Source organism: Eubalaena glacialis, chromosome 17, assembly GCF_028564815.1.
Source record: "Eubalaena glacialis isolate mEubGla1 chromosome 17, mEubGla1.1.hap2.+ XY, whole genome shotgun sequence".
NCBI classification, from domain to species: Eukaryota; Metazoa; Chordata; class Mammalia; order Artiodactyla; family Balaenidae; genus Eubalaena; species Eubalaena glacialis.
Genome location: NC_083732.1, coordinates 88,916,017 through 88,935,126, shown reverse-complemented (window position 1 = coordinate 88,935,126; position 19,110 = coordinate 88,916,017). Strand labels below are relative to the sequence as shown.

Below are 19,110 nucleotides of genomic sequence, written 5' to 3'. Positions count from 1 at the left end.
CCCACCTGAGCGTGCAGGGCAGCCAGGAGTGAGTCAAGCTGGACGTCCAGCGTGCGGCTGCCCACGCTCGCGGCCGCCTCGAGGATCTGGCCCAGGCTCTGCTCGAGGAGGGAGGAGAGGGGCCGTCAGGGCCTCCTCCTGCCCCAGCCCCACCCCTGCTGGCTGCGGGAGTCTCCCAGCCCTCCGCCCTAGCGCTCGCAGGGGAGGGCCGGGAAGGGGGCGCGCGGCGAGGCCAGGTGGGCCTGGCTCCCCGGCTCCCGTCCACGCCCCCCGCTGAGGCTGACTGCCTCGGGGGCTTCCCACCCCGATCCCGCGCCCCCTGCAGCTGAACTCCTGAACGCACCTTGGACACATGGACGGTCTCGGCGTGCTTCTTGTAGAGGCCGAGGAGTCCAGGCAGGAGCTTGGGGAGCTGCTCCTCCAGCTTCTCGCTGGGCAGCAGGTGGCTCATGGGCCCCAGGGCCTCCACCACAGCAAGCCGCAGCTGGGGGGACACAGGGACAGACGCTCACGTGCAGAACGGCCGGCAACGCCCGTCAGCCCGGGGCAGAGATGTGCAAAGAGCCCTTCACCAAGGACCCCACAGCCGGACTCGAAGACCCGGGTTACCACGAGCGGGGGGCCTAAAGGGGCGGAGGGAGTGGGCCCAGGGGGAGAGGTCCAGCGCTGGGGCCGCAGAAAACTAGCCCTACTCTGTGAGGACCTGCGGGGCAGGGGAGGGAGGGGCGCGTGTAGACAGATCTACCCTCCCCACCCCCCTAGAACCCGCAGGACAGCAGAAGAGGCCCAGGTGACTGGAGCAGTACCTCCAGGCTGGGGGTGGGAGAGGAAAGCCAGCTAGGCGAGGGCACAGGTCCCTACGGGCCGCGCATACCTTGGCTTCCCGGCTCTGCAGCCAGTGGTGGAAGAGGATGTCGTAGGCGCTGAAGATGTCAGTGGCGAAGGCGTCCTTCCTGACTGTGGGGTCGGGGGCCTGGTCCAGGTTGGCCAGGTACTCCAGGGTGCTCTCGCTGAAGCGCTGCAGAGCTGTGGCGACCCACGCGGTAAGCGGCAGCCGGCCCATGGCCGCACAGGCTCCGCGCGACACCTGCCCCTTCTAACATGCCACGCCGCCTGCGAGACACCCTCCCAGCACCCGGCCAAGCTCGGGACCAAAGCGCTGTGCGGGCGTGAAGGGTCCCCCAACTCGTGTGCTTCACAGAAGCTCAGAACGTGACCTTTTTCGGAAATAGGGTCTTTGCAGATGCAATGAGTCAAGATGAGGTCACAGTGGTGGGGGGGGGGCCACTACAACAGGACCGTGTCCTCACAAGAAGAGAGACAGACACGCGGGGACAACGGAGGCAGAGCTGCACTGCTGCAGCCTCGAGCCAACGCGCCAGGATGCACGGGCACCTCCAGACGCCAGGGGGCCTGGAAGGTTTCTCTCCAGAGCCGCAGAGGGCGCACGGCCCTGCCAACACCCTGCTCTTGGAATCCTGGCCTCCTGAGCCGTAGAGAACACATTTCTGTTGTTTTAACCCCCCAATTTGTGGTCCTTCGTTAAGGTGGTCCAAGGAAACCAGTACAGGCACCAACCTCCCCAAAATGCCCCCAGGCCACCACGCCTGGCCCACTCGTCTGCTGTGCCCACCTCTCCCCTCACAGAGACGCGTGCCACGCGCTTTCAAGGGCCTCTGTGCCGGGCAGGCGTGGGCCCCCCAGGACATGTGTAGGAAGAAGACCTGGGGGCACGGTGGCAGGGTGCCGAGAGTGGGGAGCGCTGGCCTGGGGGGCTGTGTCCGTGGAAGGGACTGTGCTGTGGCCACCAGGCGGGTAAGCCTGGGGACTCGCTTTGGTGCAGACCTGCGAGTGGTCAGCAGGGCCTGGACCCTGGGTCAAGGGAGACGATGGGGCCACAAAGGAGAGTCGGAGGCCAGGACCTGGCCACGGGGCCTGGGCAGTGCAGGGGGAGATGAGGACGGAATGGCCCGGAGAGGCGGCGGCTCCCGGCCGGGCATCCCGAGGGCAGAGCCCGGCGCCCAGGCAGGGGCTGCAGCAGCTGCCCCGGGGGTCTTTACTTGCCCCAGCTCACAACCTCAAACCTGGCCCACCTGTAAGGCTAATTTCTTACCTTGGGCTTTGCAGCCCAGCAGAAAGACTAACCCTAACCCTCCATCTACAGGAGGGCAGCCATGTTCACACGTACTCAAGAGAGAACATAAAGAAATTCTGAAAGAAAACTACCTCCTGGGGGAAGGTTTCTGTGTCATGGGCAGCCCTTCCACTGAGGATGGGCCCCTGGAGGGTCTGGTGAGGTGGGCTCTGGTCCCCTACCTGCCACATGGCTGCTAAAACCGAGGCTTCTGGTGCCCCGAGAACCCTCAGCTCCTCTCTCAACCCCCCGCTCCTCCACGCCCCCTTCGTCCCCCCTACTCTTTTGCCTCCTTGAGCTGTTCAGTCAGGCTGTTGGTCAAACTGATCAGGGATCCTAGGTATTTTGCATGGGAAGGTCTTTCAGAATAACAGGCTACTATATGGCCAGAAGCAGAAACCCACCCCCGAATCTGTTACTAGGTTTGAGTTTTTCATCAGGTATACACACAGGCATAAGGTAAAAGAGCAATTCTCATACACCCTCTGCCAGCCCAATTTCCCTTTCTCCAGAAGCAAACATGGGGTTTGGATCTATCTCTCGATAAGTAACGCGTCCACGATGTTCCTCACCTACTCCCCCCAAGGCCAGGGCCAGTCCTTTCCATCCATCCCTCCAGACCCGCGCTGCCAGAGCCCACCCACTCCCTCCATGAACAGCTTTGTTTCCCAGAGTAACCGACCACCTGCGGTTTGAGTCTCCTTGGCTCTCCAGGCACGAGTCACTAAGGCAACCGCCACATCTCTTGCCACACACCCTGGGGCTCCCTCGGCCCCGCCATGTGGGACCGCACCCTTCCTGATCCTTGCTTCTCCAAAAGCGTCTTTACCCTCCTGCTCAAGCAGCATCTGGGCAGGGTTCTGATTCTCAGAGGGTGCCTTCCACTGGAGCTTGCTGACGCTCTCCCTTGAGCGGGAGAAGCCAAGGACACCTATTTCCTCAGCCTCCCCTTGGACCATCCCTGCCCCACCCCCCCGCAAAGTCTTCCCGGTGCGGTGCTTGGAGGGCCTCTCCATCAGGAACAGCTCCTGCTCCAGGGCAGGTTCGGGGATTACTGCACGACTCCCCCACTCCACTCTCTCTGTTCGTTCTTTCCAGGGTGTCTTATTCGAGTGCTGGCTTCATGGCCTAGCCTGCTAATTCTTTTCTTTCTCTCTTATTTTCCATATATTTGCATTTTTGCTCTATTTTCTGGAGGATTTCCTCAACTTTCTCTTCCATTTCTGCCTCCATTTTCATCATGTTTTTAATTCCCAAAAGCTTAATTTTATTCTCCGAATGTAGCTTCTTCATAGCAACATGCTCTTGTTTCCTGAATGCACCTTCTCTTAACCCCCTGAGGATATTAACCGCCGGTTTCCTTTCCTGCCTGTGTCCTCCTCCCTGAACCGTCTGCTTTCCCCAAGTCTCGGGTTCTGTCTATCCTGCTGCCACCTCTCCTATCAGAGACTTTCCTCGCGGGCAGTGATTCTGGGCCGCCCATTGGTGCTGGACAGTGTGGCCAGGCCAGCCGTGCACCCTGCTGTCTGGGACACGTCAACACGGTCTCTGGGTCTCCCTCCCCACTCTTCCCCTGCCTGGCCACAGCCTCCTGCAAACTGGACAAGCACCTTCAAGTGTGCGCGTGCTCCTGTTCTTGGCCCAGCGCCGCTGCCCACTTGTGCCGCCTTCCTGCAGTGGACACAGACATCTGCCCAGAACCAGAGGCTGTCTGGAAGGACAGGAGGCCCCAGCCCTCTCGCGCCCCACCCAGGCCGCTGATGGGCTGATGTGGACCCTCCTGGCCCGACTGAGGCCACTCCAGTAGGCAGGGCCACTCTTCCCTCCAACTGCAGACCCTGAACGTTCTATCTGTGTGAGGAGCGCACACCTCAGCAGGAGGGCGGCCCGCGGGCAGGTCTCTTGGCCCACGCACTTGCTTCATACGCGACATACCAACAAGGTGAGAACTGCAGGGGCCTTTGGCCTGGGAAGGGCAGGGACCAGAGCTCTTGAGATCTGCGAGTCAGCTCTCTGTGCAGGGCCCCGCGCTTCCCGGAGTGAGGCCAGTACTTCCCAGAGGAGCTGTCCGGGGCCAGTAACTAAGCCCTCGGCTCCGACACGGGCTCTTCTTGTTCCCCCACCGGCCTGGACGCAGGCTGTCCTAGGCTGGTCTTCTCCCCGTTTGCAGCGCACCCGAGGTACAGCCCCAGCCCCTCAGCTCTGCCTCGGTCCCTTCTGTGTCCTGCTCCTGCATTCCCAGCTCAGCGGTGATTCCCGGCCCAGCTGCTCGGGGATCCTGTCACAAATTCCCTTTTCAGCCAAAACTAGGTCAAGGAGGGTTTCTGCCCTTCAGCCCAAGCAGCCTGCCAATCACACACAGGTGGGAGGAGCCTGCAAGAGGAAGGCACCAAAGAGACCATGGCAGGGAACGGAGAGAATGGGGAACGCGGGGGCTGTGAGGAGGGCTGGCAGGGGCTGGAGCCCCTCCTAGGGCCCCCTGAAAGCAGGGGAACCCTGAACCCAAAGCCACTGTGAACAGGGAGGGCTGGGGCCCAAAGCTCTAGGCCCTGGCTAGGAAAGTCCCCAGGTGTGTGCGAGATACGCAGCTTCCCTAGGAACCCTCCCCGAACACCAATGCTCTAGCTACCAGCCCCCAACCCCAACCCTGAGCCCTGCCCAGTGTGGCCACGCCCTCACCACATGCTCCCTAGCTGGCAGCCTGCGGTGGAAGCCCAGCACCTGCTAACAGGCTGGGCTGCGGATTAAAAAGGGTCCTGTCCTCATGGGGGCCTCAGATGGCCCAGGTGCTCCCTCTCCCTCCCCTCAGTACCAGCCAGCAGTCTTCCTGAGACTGGTGGGGACACTAGGGTCACCAGGAAGCTGAAGGACAAGGGCAACGTGGTGGCTGCTAGAAGAGGCCCAGGCCCCCTCAGCCCCCGTGTTTCAGGACCCTCTGCTTCCCTCCCACATGAGTGCCCTCCCCTCCCATCAAGAGTCATGCCGCGAGGCGCCGTTCCCCTGCCCAGGCACGCAGAGGGCTGCACACAGAAGGTGGGAGAGTGAATACCCCATCCCAAGATGCCCACGGAATGGTCACTCCCCCGGCATGGAGCAGGAGAGAAACGGGAAGCAGCTGCAGCTTGGGGTAAGTCTCTCCCCGCCCCGCATCAAGCGTCCAGGGCTCAGGGACTGCAGTGTAAAGTCCTGGGCAGCGGGGTCCCCAGCAGCAGAGAAAAGCAGTCAGATGGCAGAGGCCAGGTCTCTACCTGCAGCAGTGCCCACCCAGCCCACGCCTGCAGTCACCCTTCCTCTAAATGTCCCACCCTCCTCCTGCAGCCTGGAGGACCCGCAGCCCCACAAAGGGGCACTGGAGACAAAAGGTCCAGGAGTGGACAGGCTGCGCCCAGCCCCTGCCCCGCAGAGGCCCACCTGCCCGCAGAGGCCCCATCTTACCAGAGCAGAACACCACCCTCATCAAGTCGGGCTTGGCTGCACTCAGCATGGGCAGCATGGTGTTCAGGATGGACGTCAGGAAGGGCACCATGCCGAACACTGCAAGAGGGGTACGTCACGGGGGCCCCGCCCAGCCTGTCCTGCCCCCGGGCCCTGCGCCCCAGGGGAGGCAGAGCGCACCCCGGCCACATGCCTCGAGCTCCTTCTGCACAGCCGGGGCTCACGGTGGAGCTGCCGGGACACAAGGAACCGAGGCCAGCGGGCTTTCAGAGGTCCTCACGACCGCTGCGAGCATGGGTCGGAGGGGGCCGGGCCGCCACCTACCATTGGAAACTGAGAGGTTGGCGAGCGTCTGCACGACAAAATGGTGCGGCAGGACCCCGGGCTGGAACTTGCTCAGCATCTCCTCCATCACGCTGCTGATGAAACGCTTTCCCACCGCCACCAGGACGTTGCTGGCAGCCTGCTGCCAGTCACAAACCAACTCCTATCCCCACAAAAGATCTGAACTGGCACCCAGACCGAAGGAGGCAGACCTCACCCTGAAACCGCCCAGGAAGCGAAATGAGACACTCTGCCCGCAGTCACGCCAGGGGACAGGCTGCCTGTCTTCGGGAGGTGGTGGTGCTGCTGCTGCGAGCAGGGCTCCCTGCTGAGCCCAGCGCCTCCACACACCGGGCACCACTGCCCCTACGTTTGCCCTGAGGGTTTGGGAAGTTCGCTCTCTGCTTCAGTTTCCATCGGAGATTGTGGGGTGACCCTGCCCACCCCAGGAGGGCAGTCAGTGCACAGGACCCAGGGGCCAAGCCCGAGGCAGCCGGGCACAAACCCACACCCCAAAGGCACTTGGGAGGAAAGGCCTCGGAAAGCAGCTTCCCTCCCAAGCCGGGGCCTGGTCAGCCCCACAGACCTTCACTCTGGTCATCTCGCTGGAGGCCAGGAGGATGCTGGCCCTGGCCACGTCCTCGTCCAGCTCGCCAATGTGACTGCTCACGACCGTCTCCATGACCCTCAGGATCATCGTCCGGTACGGATGCGCCAGCTGAGGAGAGAACCATGGAGGGAGGACCAGGACTTGCTTGCCTCTCACAGCTCCTCCCTGAGCTTGAGAAAGAGCCCCGGTCTCCTGACAGCATCGCTCTGGGTGGCCCGCCTCCTGGGGAGCTCTCCGTATGTCCTGGTGCAGCCCTCTCCTCAGCCACCTCCCTGCAGCGCCCCCGTCCAGCACGCGTCGTCCTCGCCTTCAGTGAGGACACGCAGACCACAGCGGAGGCTGTGACAGGTGGAGGGCATGTCATGGTGATGACAGAAAACCCCGCGACATGAGCAGAGCCCAGCCAAGGGAAGGGCTTCATCCTGCCGGAGTCCCGGGTGTCACGGAGACCGGCGGTGAGGGCAGGAAATACTCAGGGAGCCAGGAAAGACCAAGACCCGCCGCTCCCTGAGGACCCTCCCCCCTCACCCCGCGAATGGAGCGTCCAGACAGGGGGTGCAGACCAGGGGGCACAACCTCAGTGCAGCTGGAGTGCCCAGGCCACGTGACGGGAGGAAAGAGGGCAAGAAAGGGTGCGACTCAGGCTGGCTGCACTCTGCAGAGCTCAGGCCTGAGAAAAGGTGCTCGTGACCCTCGGGCGAGAGCCCCCCGCCAACGACGTCCCCACCACGCTCCCTCCTGCAGAGGCCACTAGCAGCCCTCACGGGGGTGGCCCACACTTCCCGGTCACTCAGCCCTGCAGGCGAGAGGGGAGGGCAGGAACCCCTCTATTTCAAGTAGATACATACAGCTTATATCTGGGGAAAGTACCAATGTCCTACTGATGGGGTCATTCACAGCTGCTGGGTTTTTAAAATTTATTTATTTATTTATCTCTGGCTGCGTTGGGTCCTCGTTGCTGCGCGCGGGCTTTCTCTAGTTGTGGCGAGCGGGGGCTACTCTTTGTTGCGGTGCATGGGCTTCTCACTGCGGTGGCTTCTCTTGTTGCAGAGCACGGGCTCTAGGCACGCGGGCTTCAGTAGTTGTGGCGCACGGGCTCAGTAGTTGTGGCTCACGGGCTCTAGAGCGCAGGCTCAGTAATTGTGGTGCACGGGCTTAGTTGCTACTCTTTGTTGTGGTGTGCGGGCTTCTCATTGCGGTGGCTTCTCGTTGCGGAGCATAGGCTCTAGGCATGTGGGCTTCAGTAGTTGTGGCTCGCGGGCTCTAGAGCACAGGCTCAGTAGTTATGGCACACAGGCTTAGGTGCTCCGCGGCATGTGGGATCTTCCCGGACCAGGGCTCGAACCTGTGTCCCCTGCATTGGCAGGCGGATTCTCAACCACTGTGCCACCAGGGAAGCCCTACTGGTTTGTTTTGTTCTGTTTTTCGCTTTTTTAAATTGTGTTAAAATACACATAACAAAGTTTACCATCTTAACCATTCTCAAGCATGCAGTGCAGTGGTATTAAATACATTCAGCTGGTGGTGTGGCCGACAGCACCATCCCTCCCCATAGCTCTTTCCATCTTATAAAACTGAAACCCTGTCCCCATTACACCCTAACTCTCCATTCCCATCCCCCCAGCCCCTGCCACCCACCTTTCTACTTTCTGTATCTGAATTTGACTATTCTAGACACTTCATATAAGTAGAAGTATACAGTATTTGTCCTTTTGTGACTGGCTTATTTCACTGAGCAAAATGTCCTCAAGGAGGTTCATCCAGGGGCTTCTCTGGTGGCGCAGTGGTTGGGAATCCGCCTGCCAATGCAGGGGACATGGGTTCGAGCCCTGGTCCGGGAAGATCCCACATGCCGCGGAGCACCTAAGCCTGTGTGCCATAACTACTGAGCCTGTGCTCTAGAGCCCGCGAGCCACAACTACTGAAGCCCACATGCCTAGAGCCTATGCTCCGCAACGAGAAGCCACCGCAATGAGAAGCCCGCACACCACAACAAAGAGTAGCCCCCGCTCGCCACAACTAGAGAAAGCCCGCACACAGCAACGAAGACCCAACGCAGCCAAAAACAATAAATAAAATAAAATAAATTTATTTTTTAAAAGTCCTATGTATCCTTAGATCAAAATATTAAAAAAAAAAAAAAGAGGTTCATCCATGTTGTAGCACGTGTCAGAATTCCCTTTTTTTTTTTTTTTTGGCAGCACCACGGCCTGTGGGATCTTAGTTCCCCGACCAGGGATTGAACCTGGGCCCTTGGCAGTGACAGGGCTGAGTCCTAACCACAGGACCGCCAGGGAATTTCCAGAATTCACTTCCTTTTTAAGGCTGAATATTCCGTTGTGTGGATGGACCACATCTGGCTCATCCATCATCCACTGATGGGCACTTGGGTTGCCGCCACCTTTTGACTACTGTGATTAATGTTGCTATGAACAAAGGTGTGCAACTATCTCTTTGAGACTCTGCTTTCAATCTTTTGGGTGTATACCCAGAAGTGGAACTGCTGGGTCATATGATAATTCTATTTTTATTTTTTGAGGAACCTCCATAATGTTTTCCATAGCCACTGCACCATTTAACACTCCCACCACCACTGCACAAGGTTTCCAGTTTCTCCACATTTTCACCAACACTTGTTATTTTCTCTTTTTTTGATAGTATCCATTGTGATGGATGTGAGGTGGTATTTCACTGTAGTTTTGACTTGCATTTCCCTAATGATTAGTGATGCTGACCATCTTTTCATGTTCTTATTGGCCATTTGTATATCTTTTTTGGAGAAATGTCTATTCAAGTCCTTTGCCCATTTTTGAATTGAGTAGTTTGGTATTTTGTTGTTCAGTTTTCAGAGTTCTCTATATATCCTGGATATTAATTCCTTATTGGATATATGATTTGCAAACATTTTCTCCCATGCTGTGGGTTGCCTTTTTACTCTGTGGATAGTGTCTTTTGATGTACAAATTATTAAAATGTTCACGAAGTCCAATTCGTCTATTTTTTCTTCTGGTTGCCTGTTCCTTTGGTGTCATATCCAAGAAATCATTGCTAAGTCCAATGTCCAGGAGCTTCTGTCCTATGTTTTCTTCTAAGAGCTTTACAGTTTTAGGTTTTACGTTTAGGTCTTTGACCCCTTGAGTTAATTTTTGTGTATGATGTGAGGTAGGGGTCCAACTTCATTCTTCTGCAAATGGATATCCAGTTTTCCCAGCATCATTTGTTGAAAAGACTATCCTTTCCGCATTCAATTGTCTTGGCACCCCTGTTGAAAATCATTTGACCACATATGTGAGAGTTTATTTCTAGGCTCTATTCTCCTCCATTGGTCTATGTGTCTGTCTCTATGCCAGTGCCACACTGGCTTGATTATTGTAGCTTTCTAGTAAATTCTGAAATCAGGAATTGTGAGTCCTCCAGCTTTGGTCTTCTTTTTTAGGAATGTTTTGGCTATTCAGGATCCCTTGAGGTTCCCTATGAATTTTAGGATGGGTTTTTCTATTTCTACAAAGTTGCAACAGCTGCTTATTTTTCAAGATTTTATTTCCACTTTATGTTGCTCTTGAGAGTTCAATGAGCAGAACAGTAACCACAGCAAAAGAAGATGTGGAGCACTGCCTCTGAGGGCGGGGGTTTTCGCCCAGGCCCTCATGCAGAACGATGTAGCCACAGCCCCCTGTCAGGTAGCACACTGGGAACGGAATGGGGTGGGGGAGGGCAGCTTGCTGATGATACCTGCCCTTGGCAGGTGTGTGTGAGATTTCTGGCTCAACCGTTCTGACGTGTTGGTGGGTGGCCAATGAGCCCATCACCCCTGCTGCCCTTCCCCCACCCCCAGAACTGACTGAGTCCACTGAATGGATGAACTGGATGACCAGGCTACCTGCGGGCAGGATGACGTTAGGAGGCAGGGCCTTTGGGATGTGATTAGGCCACGAGGGTGGAGCCCTCATGAATGGAATTTGTGCCCCTATAAAAGAGACCCCAGAGAGCTCCCTCATCCCTTCTGCCAGGTGAGGACAAAGGGAGGAAACATCCGTCTATAAACCAAGAAGCAAGCGCTCACCAGCCACTGAATCTGCCAGCACCTTGATCTTAAGACCTCCAGCCTCCAGAACTGTGGGAGACACAAGTCTGCTGTCTAAAAGCCACCCAGTCTGTGGCATTTTGTCATAGGAGCCAGAGGGGACTAAGACAACTATTTTTGCCTCTCTTCCCCAAATCACTTCCCTGCCCACTGGCCTGACAGGCCTTGTGAAGGAGCCTGCTTGTCGCTGTGTTCACCTTTCCTATGCTGAGACTTGGCCAACAGGAAGGAGACTGGATCTGTCTAAAACTGTGCGTCCCACCACCATCCAGGAACACAGACCAGGACCAGCTGGTGGAGCGGCAAACATGCCCCAGTGCCCCCGGCACACTGAAGCCTCTAGAAGCTGATATCTACAAAGTATCGCATGCATCTCAAAATGCTGCACTGACCTACGATGACCCGATAGTGTTGTACACCTTTCTTCTGCTATCCCACATCTTTTTGGAGAGAGAATCAAGGGGATTCGAAATGTACATGCTAAGATGCAGCCCAATAAAGTCTGATTGTGAAGAAACACGAGTGAGTGGCACAAAGCTGCTGGCAGCACGGTGTGGACGAGGCAATGGTGGTGGCTGGGGGTGGAGAGGCACTAGGAAGGGCTCCACTGCGAGGGACAGAGCTTCCAACTTCAGACACGTTTACTATAAAGGGCCACTGTGAAGGAAGTTGGTTTTTAAAGTTGGTTGAAGAAACTAAAAAGGCTAGAAAAGGGGTAAAATCATAAGTGAGCTAGAAAATGACAAGTATGACGCACACTTAAATTTTGCTATGAATTGTTAAAAATAACAAAGGCTTTTTAGCCACCTTTAGTACTCTTTGGCCATTTCCTCAAATAGCCAGGGCAGCCCTAATCTTTGTCTAACAATCAGACGCTGAATTCAGCAGGTCACGATGATGGAGCCTTTCAGCCACGAAGAGAAGGGTCCTGACACCCAGCATGCACCACCGTGAAGCTCCATGAGCCGAAGAGCCTGGGTAGACACACACGTGCCCAAGCATGAGGGTGCCCTTCCCGTCCTATCTACCCCCAGTCCCAACAGCAGTCCACGAACATGTAAAAGGCCCAGAACAGCTAGGACAGCGGGGCGGGGGCAGGGGACCCTCCCCACGAGAGGAGAGGTCATCAAGCCGCAGCACAAGCCGCCCAGCAGCCACTCAGCAGGACTCGGCTGTTGCCCTCAGGAAACGGCAGTTGACAGATGAGAGAGAAATAGCTCGTGCTGCACAGGGGTCCTCTTCTACTGATCAAATGTCAAAACCAAAAAGAAAAATGGTCTTTTGAGACCGAAAGTCTAACTCCCAGGAAGGAGCCTAAAACGCGCACTGGGGAAAACTGAAATAACTTCCCACCACAGGGAGCTGAGAGCGTCACAGAGCCGTGCACCCGAGACCCAGGAGAGGGGGAGCTGGCAGAGCCCCTTCTGTTGTAGTCGGCGGGCCTTGAGCCGTCTCTGCAGAGTCCAGTCGGCACGCCCACCCAGCCACAGCCCCTCTCCGAGGCCCGTCCACGTGTTCCCGTTACCGCGGTGGACGCGAGCTGCCCTCTCTCGTTGGCGAGGACAGCTGTCCAGGCTCCAGCGGGTCAGCGAAAGGGGATGGCGGCACTGGGCCTGCGAGCGAGCGGCTGGACGCTGCAGTGCTTACCACCCCGTCCCTCCACGACAGGACCAACCCACAGGCCACGAGGCAAAGAGGGTCATCTATGCTGGACTTGCCCGCCTCGAGGGGAATTGGACTTGCAGGTATGATTTTCTACCCACAGCAGCACGGCTCTGCACTCTGGACCCAGCCGGCCAGCCGGCAGACCCCTGGCACAGACCCCGCCCCACAGGCCCCATCCCGCAGCCCGGCCCCCACAGACCCCGCCCCATCCCGCAGGCCCCGCCCCGCAGGAGCAGCAATACCTTCTCGTGCAGCCGCAGGTGCTCCGCGCAGGCGCGGAGAGCCTCCACAGGCTGCGACTCTCCGAGGGCACACAGGGCGCCACACACCTGCTCCTGCACCTGAGGGTCCTTGTCGGTGACAGCGTCCAGCAGAATGGTGAACAGCCCTGCCGTGACAAAGCCCAATGGCGTGGTCAGGCCCGGCCCCGACCCCACCATCGCTACGCTCAGCCTCTGAGGACTCGGCCCCAGAGCTGGAGGAGACCGCCGCACCGGCCTGGCCGCTTTGCAGCCTCCACTGCGCTGGCCGGGATCTCTGGGACCCACTGGCCACCTGCTCTGAGGTCACTCCGGCCACCTGTACCCCGACCTTCCAGCCCAGGCCGTGTCTGCTCCACGTCTCCGGCCCCGCTGGATCCGAGCTCCTATAAAAGGCAGGCGGTGCAGGCTCAGGGCCCCTTCGGAAGCTGCCCCAGGCGGCCCTCTGGCCCACACTGTGCCCTGTGCTTGCCGGGCGGCACCCCAGTCCCACCAGCTGCTCTCGCTGACTCCTCACCCTGGCAACTCCCCACAGTCAGATCCAGGCCTCCGCCCCACGGACAGGACCCCCCATCCTCAGTGCCCCGAGAGCTCCGGGCGTGTGCCTGCCAGCGGTTCACAGACCCTCACCCTGGGGATGGAACCTGTGGGGCAGGAACACCATTCCCAGCCTCTGCCCCGCCCTGGGCCATGCCCTCAGCAAACAGCTGGCCCTGGCGGCAGGCAGAGTAGCCAGCCAGAGTGGATGCTGGCCCTGGGGCTTTTGTAGGAAGGGACGAAGGCACAGGGACCCTCCCACATGGAGCACGAAGCCCTCTGTGCCAGACAAACGCCGTCCCCCACACCAGACTGAGCCTGTGGCCAAATCTGGACCTCTGCGTCAGCATCTGCAGAGACAAGAGCTTTGTTTTCTTTTTTTTTTTAATGAAAACTTAGAGAAAGTGTGTTCGTGCAAGCGTCATTCCTTCCAAGCACGTTTACTCAATGCCACGGGCTCCTCTGTGTCCCAAACTCAGAAACCGGCAGGCATGACATGGAGACCTGCCAGGAGCCCCACACACTCACTCTTCACGTATGACTCGCTCATTGCTGTGGCCGTGGCTTCCTCTCGCCCGGTGTGCACATGGACAGCTCTCTTCAAACCTGGAGCAACCAGACGTGCAGCATTTAAGTCACAAGCCTCCTCAGTTTACGAGCAGTTACTGTGCTTGTGTAAAACACAAGATTTAAACAATTTCGTCCTGGGGGAACTGTCTCTGCCACAGTTTGGCTGAAAGGCGTGCGGAGGACAGGAGGCACCGTCCCCTCAATGGTCACCGGCTCTCCTCCACCCCAGCAGCTGTCAGCCCCGCCGACGCATGGCCGGCCCGCCAGGGCTCGTCCTGATTGGCCCACGGTGGCCTGGGCAAGCGTGTTACCACCTCCAGCTACAGCATCTCCCTTCACCCCGTGTGCGTCAGGCCTGGTGTCGCTGGCGGTCTGTGCGGAGGAGGGACTCCCTCCCTGAGAGCCGAGAGCAACTGCCTTGGTGGCTGCGGGGCCGGGACTCGCCACGCCTGAGATCCTAGCACGGTGTTAAATGAGCCTCCTGCTGGCCGAGAGACTGGGCGGGCAGCACAGGGATCTGGTGGGCTCCCTGGCGCCTGAAACCAACCATCCAAACAGCACACGCCTCGAAGCACCACTTGCAACAGATGGACCCAAAGGATAAAGCCCATGAAATACGCGAGTGGCTCCCCACTTCACCACGTGGTCAAATGCTCTGCCCTATGGCACACTCTCCGAGGACCTGTACAGTGCTGCTTTCTCACACTAGTGTCCTCGATTTGCTGGTCACCACCCTTCATTCCCCAGTCACCACCCATCCAGAAAAGGGTGAAGGTGGAGGTAGCAAAGGAGAGATGCCTTGACCTGCTCCCGAGCAGGGAGGATATGCTCATTTGGCTGTGGCCACACGGGAAGGGGGCAGTGAGAAGTCACCTAATGCGGGGACAGGGTTAGGGGGTGGAATTAAAAATGAGTGAGAATTCTAGGGCTTCTCTGGTGGCGCAGTGGTTAAGAATCTGCCTGCCAATGCAGGGGACACAGGTTCGATCCCTGGTCTGGGAAGATCCCACATGCCACAGAGCAACTAAGCCCGTGAGCCACAACTACTGAGCCTGCAAGCTGCAACTACTGAGCCTGCGCGCCTAGAGCCCGTGCTCCGCAAGGAGAGAAGCCACTGCAATGAGAAGCCCATGCACCACAATGAAGAGTAGCCCCTGCTCTCTGCAACTAGAGAAATCCCGTGCACAGCAACGAAGACCCAACGCAACCAAAAATTAATTAATTAATTTTAAAAAAATAAGTGAGAATTCTAGATCAAGAAGGCACACTGGTCCTAAGCATTCACCCATCCTGCCAAAACCTCAGTGAAATGACAGAAAAGATGCATGTTTTAAAAGAACAAACCCACAAGAGCACTAGAAAACAAGAAAAGATAAAATTAGCAGACCAGAAGCTTCCAGGAATCCCAGGCAGACAGAAAGAAGATGGAGAGGACTGGTTTGAAGCTGGTGGCATCAGCAAGGTGTTTCCCCTTTCTTCCTGGAAAGCATCTGAAAATAACAAGGAAAACAAGAAATAAAAACACATATTCCATTGGCAGCAGAGCAAGAAGGTGGCAGAAAAACCCCACACCCCGAAAAGCTGAAAGGCGGAAAGCGCCACAGCTGTCAGGCAGGTATGAGGTGCACTGGCCACGGGCTTCAGAAAGCCCACAGGACACTTCTCAGAGGCAGGCACCCCCGCACATGGAACCCACATCCTGAGTTCCCAGAGCCGGTCTGAGTTTACAAGGCAAGCAGCCAGTTCCTGGGGCAGAGGCTTTGCCCTGTGAAAAGCTACAGCTGTCTATGTCCACGCCTCAGAGAAAAGGGGCTAACCAGCTCCAGCTGGAACATCCTTCACACAAGTGCAGACAGATGTGCTCACTCGACTCAAGCAGCAGCAAACGCAAACAAGCATAAGAGACGTCAGCCCCCAGCCCACCTGGGAGGGATGGACCAGTTTGCCATCTCAACCAAAACAACTAAGAAACTGAACAAAACACGTGAAGCCATAGTTCTCAGGCTGTTGGGCAACAGGAAACGAAGGGCAGGGAACCCTGAGGTCACTCCAGCTCATCACCTATAGGGCACATCCAGCTGAGGACACTCAGGAAGGCCCAGAGTTAGGACGGGGAGCATCTCGAGAGGCCTGAGTCTTGCTGGAGTTTGCAGGTCTAGTACTAGAGAGAAGTCCAGCGACCTGCAGAGGGTCTCCTGGTCACTCAGTTGACTTACTGGCCAGCACAGGGGCAACAGAATAATGTCCCCAAAGATGCCCATGCCCTCATCCCCAGAATGTGAATATGTTACCTTATCTGGCAAAGGGACTTAGCAGATGGGATTAAGGGTACAGACCTTGAGGTGGAGAAATTACCCTGGATTATGTGGGTGAGACCAGCCTAAGTTCTTAAAAGCAGAGAACCTTTCCCAGCTGTGTCAGAGAGGTGAGATGGAAAAAGGGGGAGAAAATCAAAGCATGGGAAGAAAACCCACCATGGCTGGCTTTGAAGATGGAGGAAGGAGGCTCTGAGCCAACGAATGGGGGCACCTATAGAAGCTGGGAACAACCCTCAGCTTACAGTCAGCAAGAAGACACAGACTTTGGTCCTACAGCCATAAAGAACCAAATTCTGCCAACGATCTGAAACAGCAGGAAACAGATCCTCCCCAGAGTCCCCAGAAAGGAGCACAGCCCTAGCAACCCAATTTTAGCCCCATGAGATCCATGTCAGCCTTCTGACCTTAAGAACTTTAAGATAATGAATATGTGTTGTTTAAGCCACTAAGTTTGTAGTAATTTGTTACAACAGCAATAGAAAACCAATACAAGCACCATGTTTAAGAAGAAATTACGGGGGCTTCCCTGGTGCCGCAGTGGTTAAGAATCCGCCTGCCAATGCAGGGCACACGGGTTCGAGCCCTGGTCCAGGAAGATCCCACATGCCGTGGAGCAACTAAGCCCGTGCACCACAACTACTGAGCCTGTGCTCTAGAGCCCACGAGCCACAACTACTGAGCCCACGTGCCACAACTACTGAAGCCCACGTGCCTAGAGCCCGAGCTCTGCAACAAGAGAAGCCACCACAATGAGAAGCCCGTGCACTGCAACGAAGAGTAGCCCCCGCTCGCCTCAACTAGAGAAAGCTGCGCGCAGCAACGAAGACCCAATGCAGCCAAAAATAAATAAATAAATTTATTGAAAAAAAAAAAAAAAGAAGAAGAAATTACGCAAGGCCTGGAAAAGAGCCACCCAAAAGGATTAGCAGCAAATAATCCCTGGAGCTCACAATGAGGCAGGAATGGGCCTGCTCCCAGCAATCGGGGGAAACATCACAACTCACAGGATTCTGGGAAGGGCACTAAAAAAGATTTCAGCTCAGTAAAGAAGTAAAATTAGGGAGTTCCTTGATGGCCTAGTGGTTAGGATTCCAGGCTTTCACTGACATGGCCGGGGTTCAATCCCTGGTCGGAGAAGTGAGACCCCGCAAGCTGTGCCATGCAGCCAAAAAAAGACAAAAAAATAAAAAAGTAAAATTAGCCCGACGCTAAATGCCATTCTGGTTTCACCTAACAAAGCTAAAAGCAAGACCTGAAAGGATCAAACTGTTCCCAAATAACTTAGCCACAACCCAGCACAAAGCTTGAGAATAATAATAGGAACACAAAAACATCTAGCACTAACAAAGTAAAATTACAATGTCTGTCATCCAATCAAAAATTACCAGGCAGGGACTTCCCTGGTGGTGCAGTGGTTAAGAATCTGCCTGCCAATGCAGGGGACACGGGTTTGATCCCTGGTCCGGGAAGATCCCACATGCCGCGGAGCAGCTAAGCCGGTGCGCCACAACTACTGAGCCTGCATGCCACAACTACCAAAGCCTGCACGCCTAGAGCCTGTGCTCCACAACAAGAGAAGCCACCGCAATGAGAAGCCCATGCACCGCAACGAAGAGTAGCCCCACTCGCTGCAACTAGAGAAAGCCTGCGCAGAGCAATGCAGACCCAACGCAGCCAAAAGTAAATAAATAAACAAATTTATTAAAAAAAAAAAATTACCAGGCATGCAAACAGGCAAGAAAACTCAACCCATAATGAGGATGAATCAATCAATAGACACTGACCCAGAAATGATGCAGAGGAAAGAATTAGTAGTTAAGGACATTTAGATTATAATTGTATTTCATATATTCAAGAAACCACAGGAAACACTGAATATGTTAACATAAAGAGGCTAAAGTAAAAGAATGGGAAAAGAAAAACAAGGCTGACAACTAGTCATAAAAACTCTGGAGTGACTATATTAATATTAGACAAAGTGGATTACAGAGGCATAACAATTCTAAACATTTATGCACCTAATAACAGAGCTTCAAAATACACAAAATCAAACCTAATAAAAATGCAAGGAGAAATAGACAAATCCAAAATATAGTAGAAATTCAGCACCCCTCTATCTGTAATTGTTAGAACAAGTGTACAGAAAATCGCTAAAGATACAGAAGACCTGAACAATACCGTCAACCAACTTAAGTAGTATTTATAGAACACTCTATTCATTAACAGTAGAATATGTATTTTTTCCAAAATCACATGAAACATTTACCAAGACTGACCATATTCTGAGCAATAAAACAAGTCTCAATAAACCTAAAAGAATTCGAGTCATACAAAGTACGTTCTCTGACCACATAGAGTTAAATTTGAAATCAATAAGAGAAAGCTATCTGAGAAATCCCCAAGTATTTAGAAACTACTTAATATGCTTCAAAATAATGCATGAGTCAAAAAAGAAATCAAAAATGAAATTAGAAAGCATTTTGAAGTGAATGAAAATGAAGACATCAAAATTTGTGGGAAATGTATAGCACTAAATGTCTGTATTAGAAAAGAAGAATGACTTTGTGAATTTGAATAAAAGAAACCTCATTTAGCAGGGAGTGCGGAGGCCAGAGTGGGAGCTCCTGTGCACTACCACTCCAGGTGAATCACAGACCCAACAGGAAGAGTCATGACTTGCATTCCCAGCAGGAAGATGTCTCTACTTTAGGACCCCGGCAAGAGGAAGGAAGATCTCTCCTTGCCCGGCAACAAGCCCAGCAGATGGGAACCCTCTCAGCTCAGGCAGTGGGAAGCCATCACCATCCTGAACTCTCCCTTCCCTCCTGTGGACTTTCCTTCAGAGCAGCCCCTCCCAACTTCCTCCTTTTTCTCTGTAAAGTAACTTCCTCTCCTTTGTTTGCTGGACTAGCCTATAGTTTTTGCTATAGCATGGTTGCAATTCTCTGTTATTCCCAAATAAACATATTTTGCTGGTGAAATAACTGGCTGTTTTAGTTTTAAGGTCAACAACATCAAATTCCACCTTAAGGGACTCCCCTGGTGGCGAAGTGGTTAAGAATCTGCCTGCCAATGCAGGGGACACGGGTTCGAGCCCTGGTCCGGGAAGATTCCACATGCCACAGAGCAACTAAGCCCGTGCACCACAACTACTGAGCTTGCGCTCTAGAGCC

General features: G+C 55.2%; 1 protein-coding gene across 13 annotated transcripts in view; it reads right to left on the bottom strand.

Moving 5' to 3' along the window:
- The window catches only part of MROH1 (maestro heat like repeat family member 1), a 67,144-nt gene that overhangs the window by 42,354 nt on the left and 5,680 nt on the right, over positions 1–19,110 (bottom strand). For 11 of the 13 annotated variants that reach the window (XR_009697695.1, XR_009697696.1, XR_009697697.1 and 8 more), the window contains exons 2-10: positions 15,007–15,109; positions 13,578–13,655; positions 12,495–12,640; positions 6,480–6,611; positions 5,894–6,056; positions 5,570–5,668; positions 875–1,026; positions 344–484; positions 6–98 (exon numbers count right to left, since the gene is read on the bottom strand). Coding sequence is in view for 10 of the 13 variants with exons in the window: in XM_061172022.1 (XP_061028005.1) it covers positions 6–98; positions 344–484; positions 875–1,026; positions 5,570–5,668; positions 5,894–6,056; positions 6,480–6,611; positions 12,495–12,640; positions 13,578–13,599 (948 nt within the window). In the remaining 3 variants the exon portion in view is untranslated. The remainder of the gene's footprint in view (positions 1–5; positions 99–343; positions 485–874; positions 1,027–5,569; positions 5,669–5,893; positions 6,057–6,479; positions 6,612–12,494; positions 12,641–13,577; positions 13,656–15,006; positions 15,110–19,110) is intronic. The other 2 variants (XM_061172026.1, XM_061172025.1) reach the window with 2 other exon arrangements.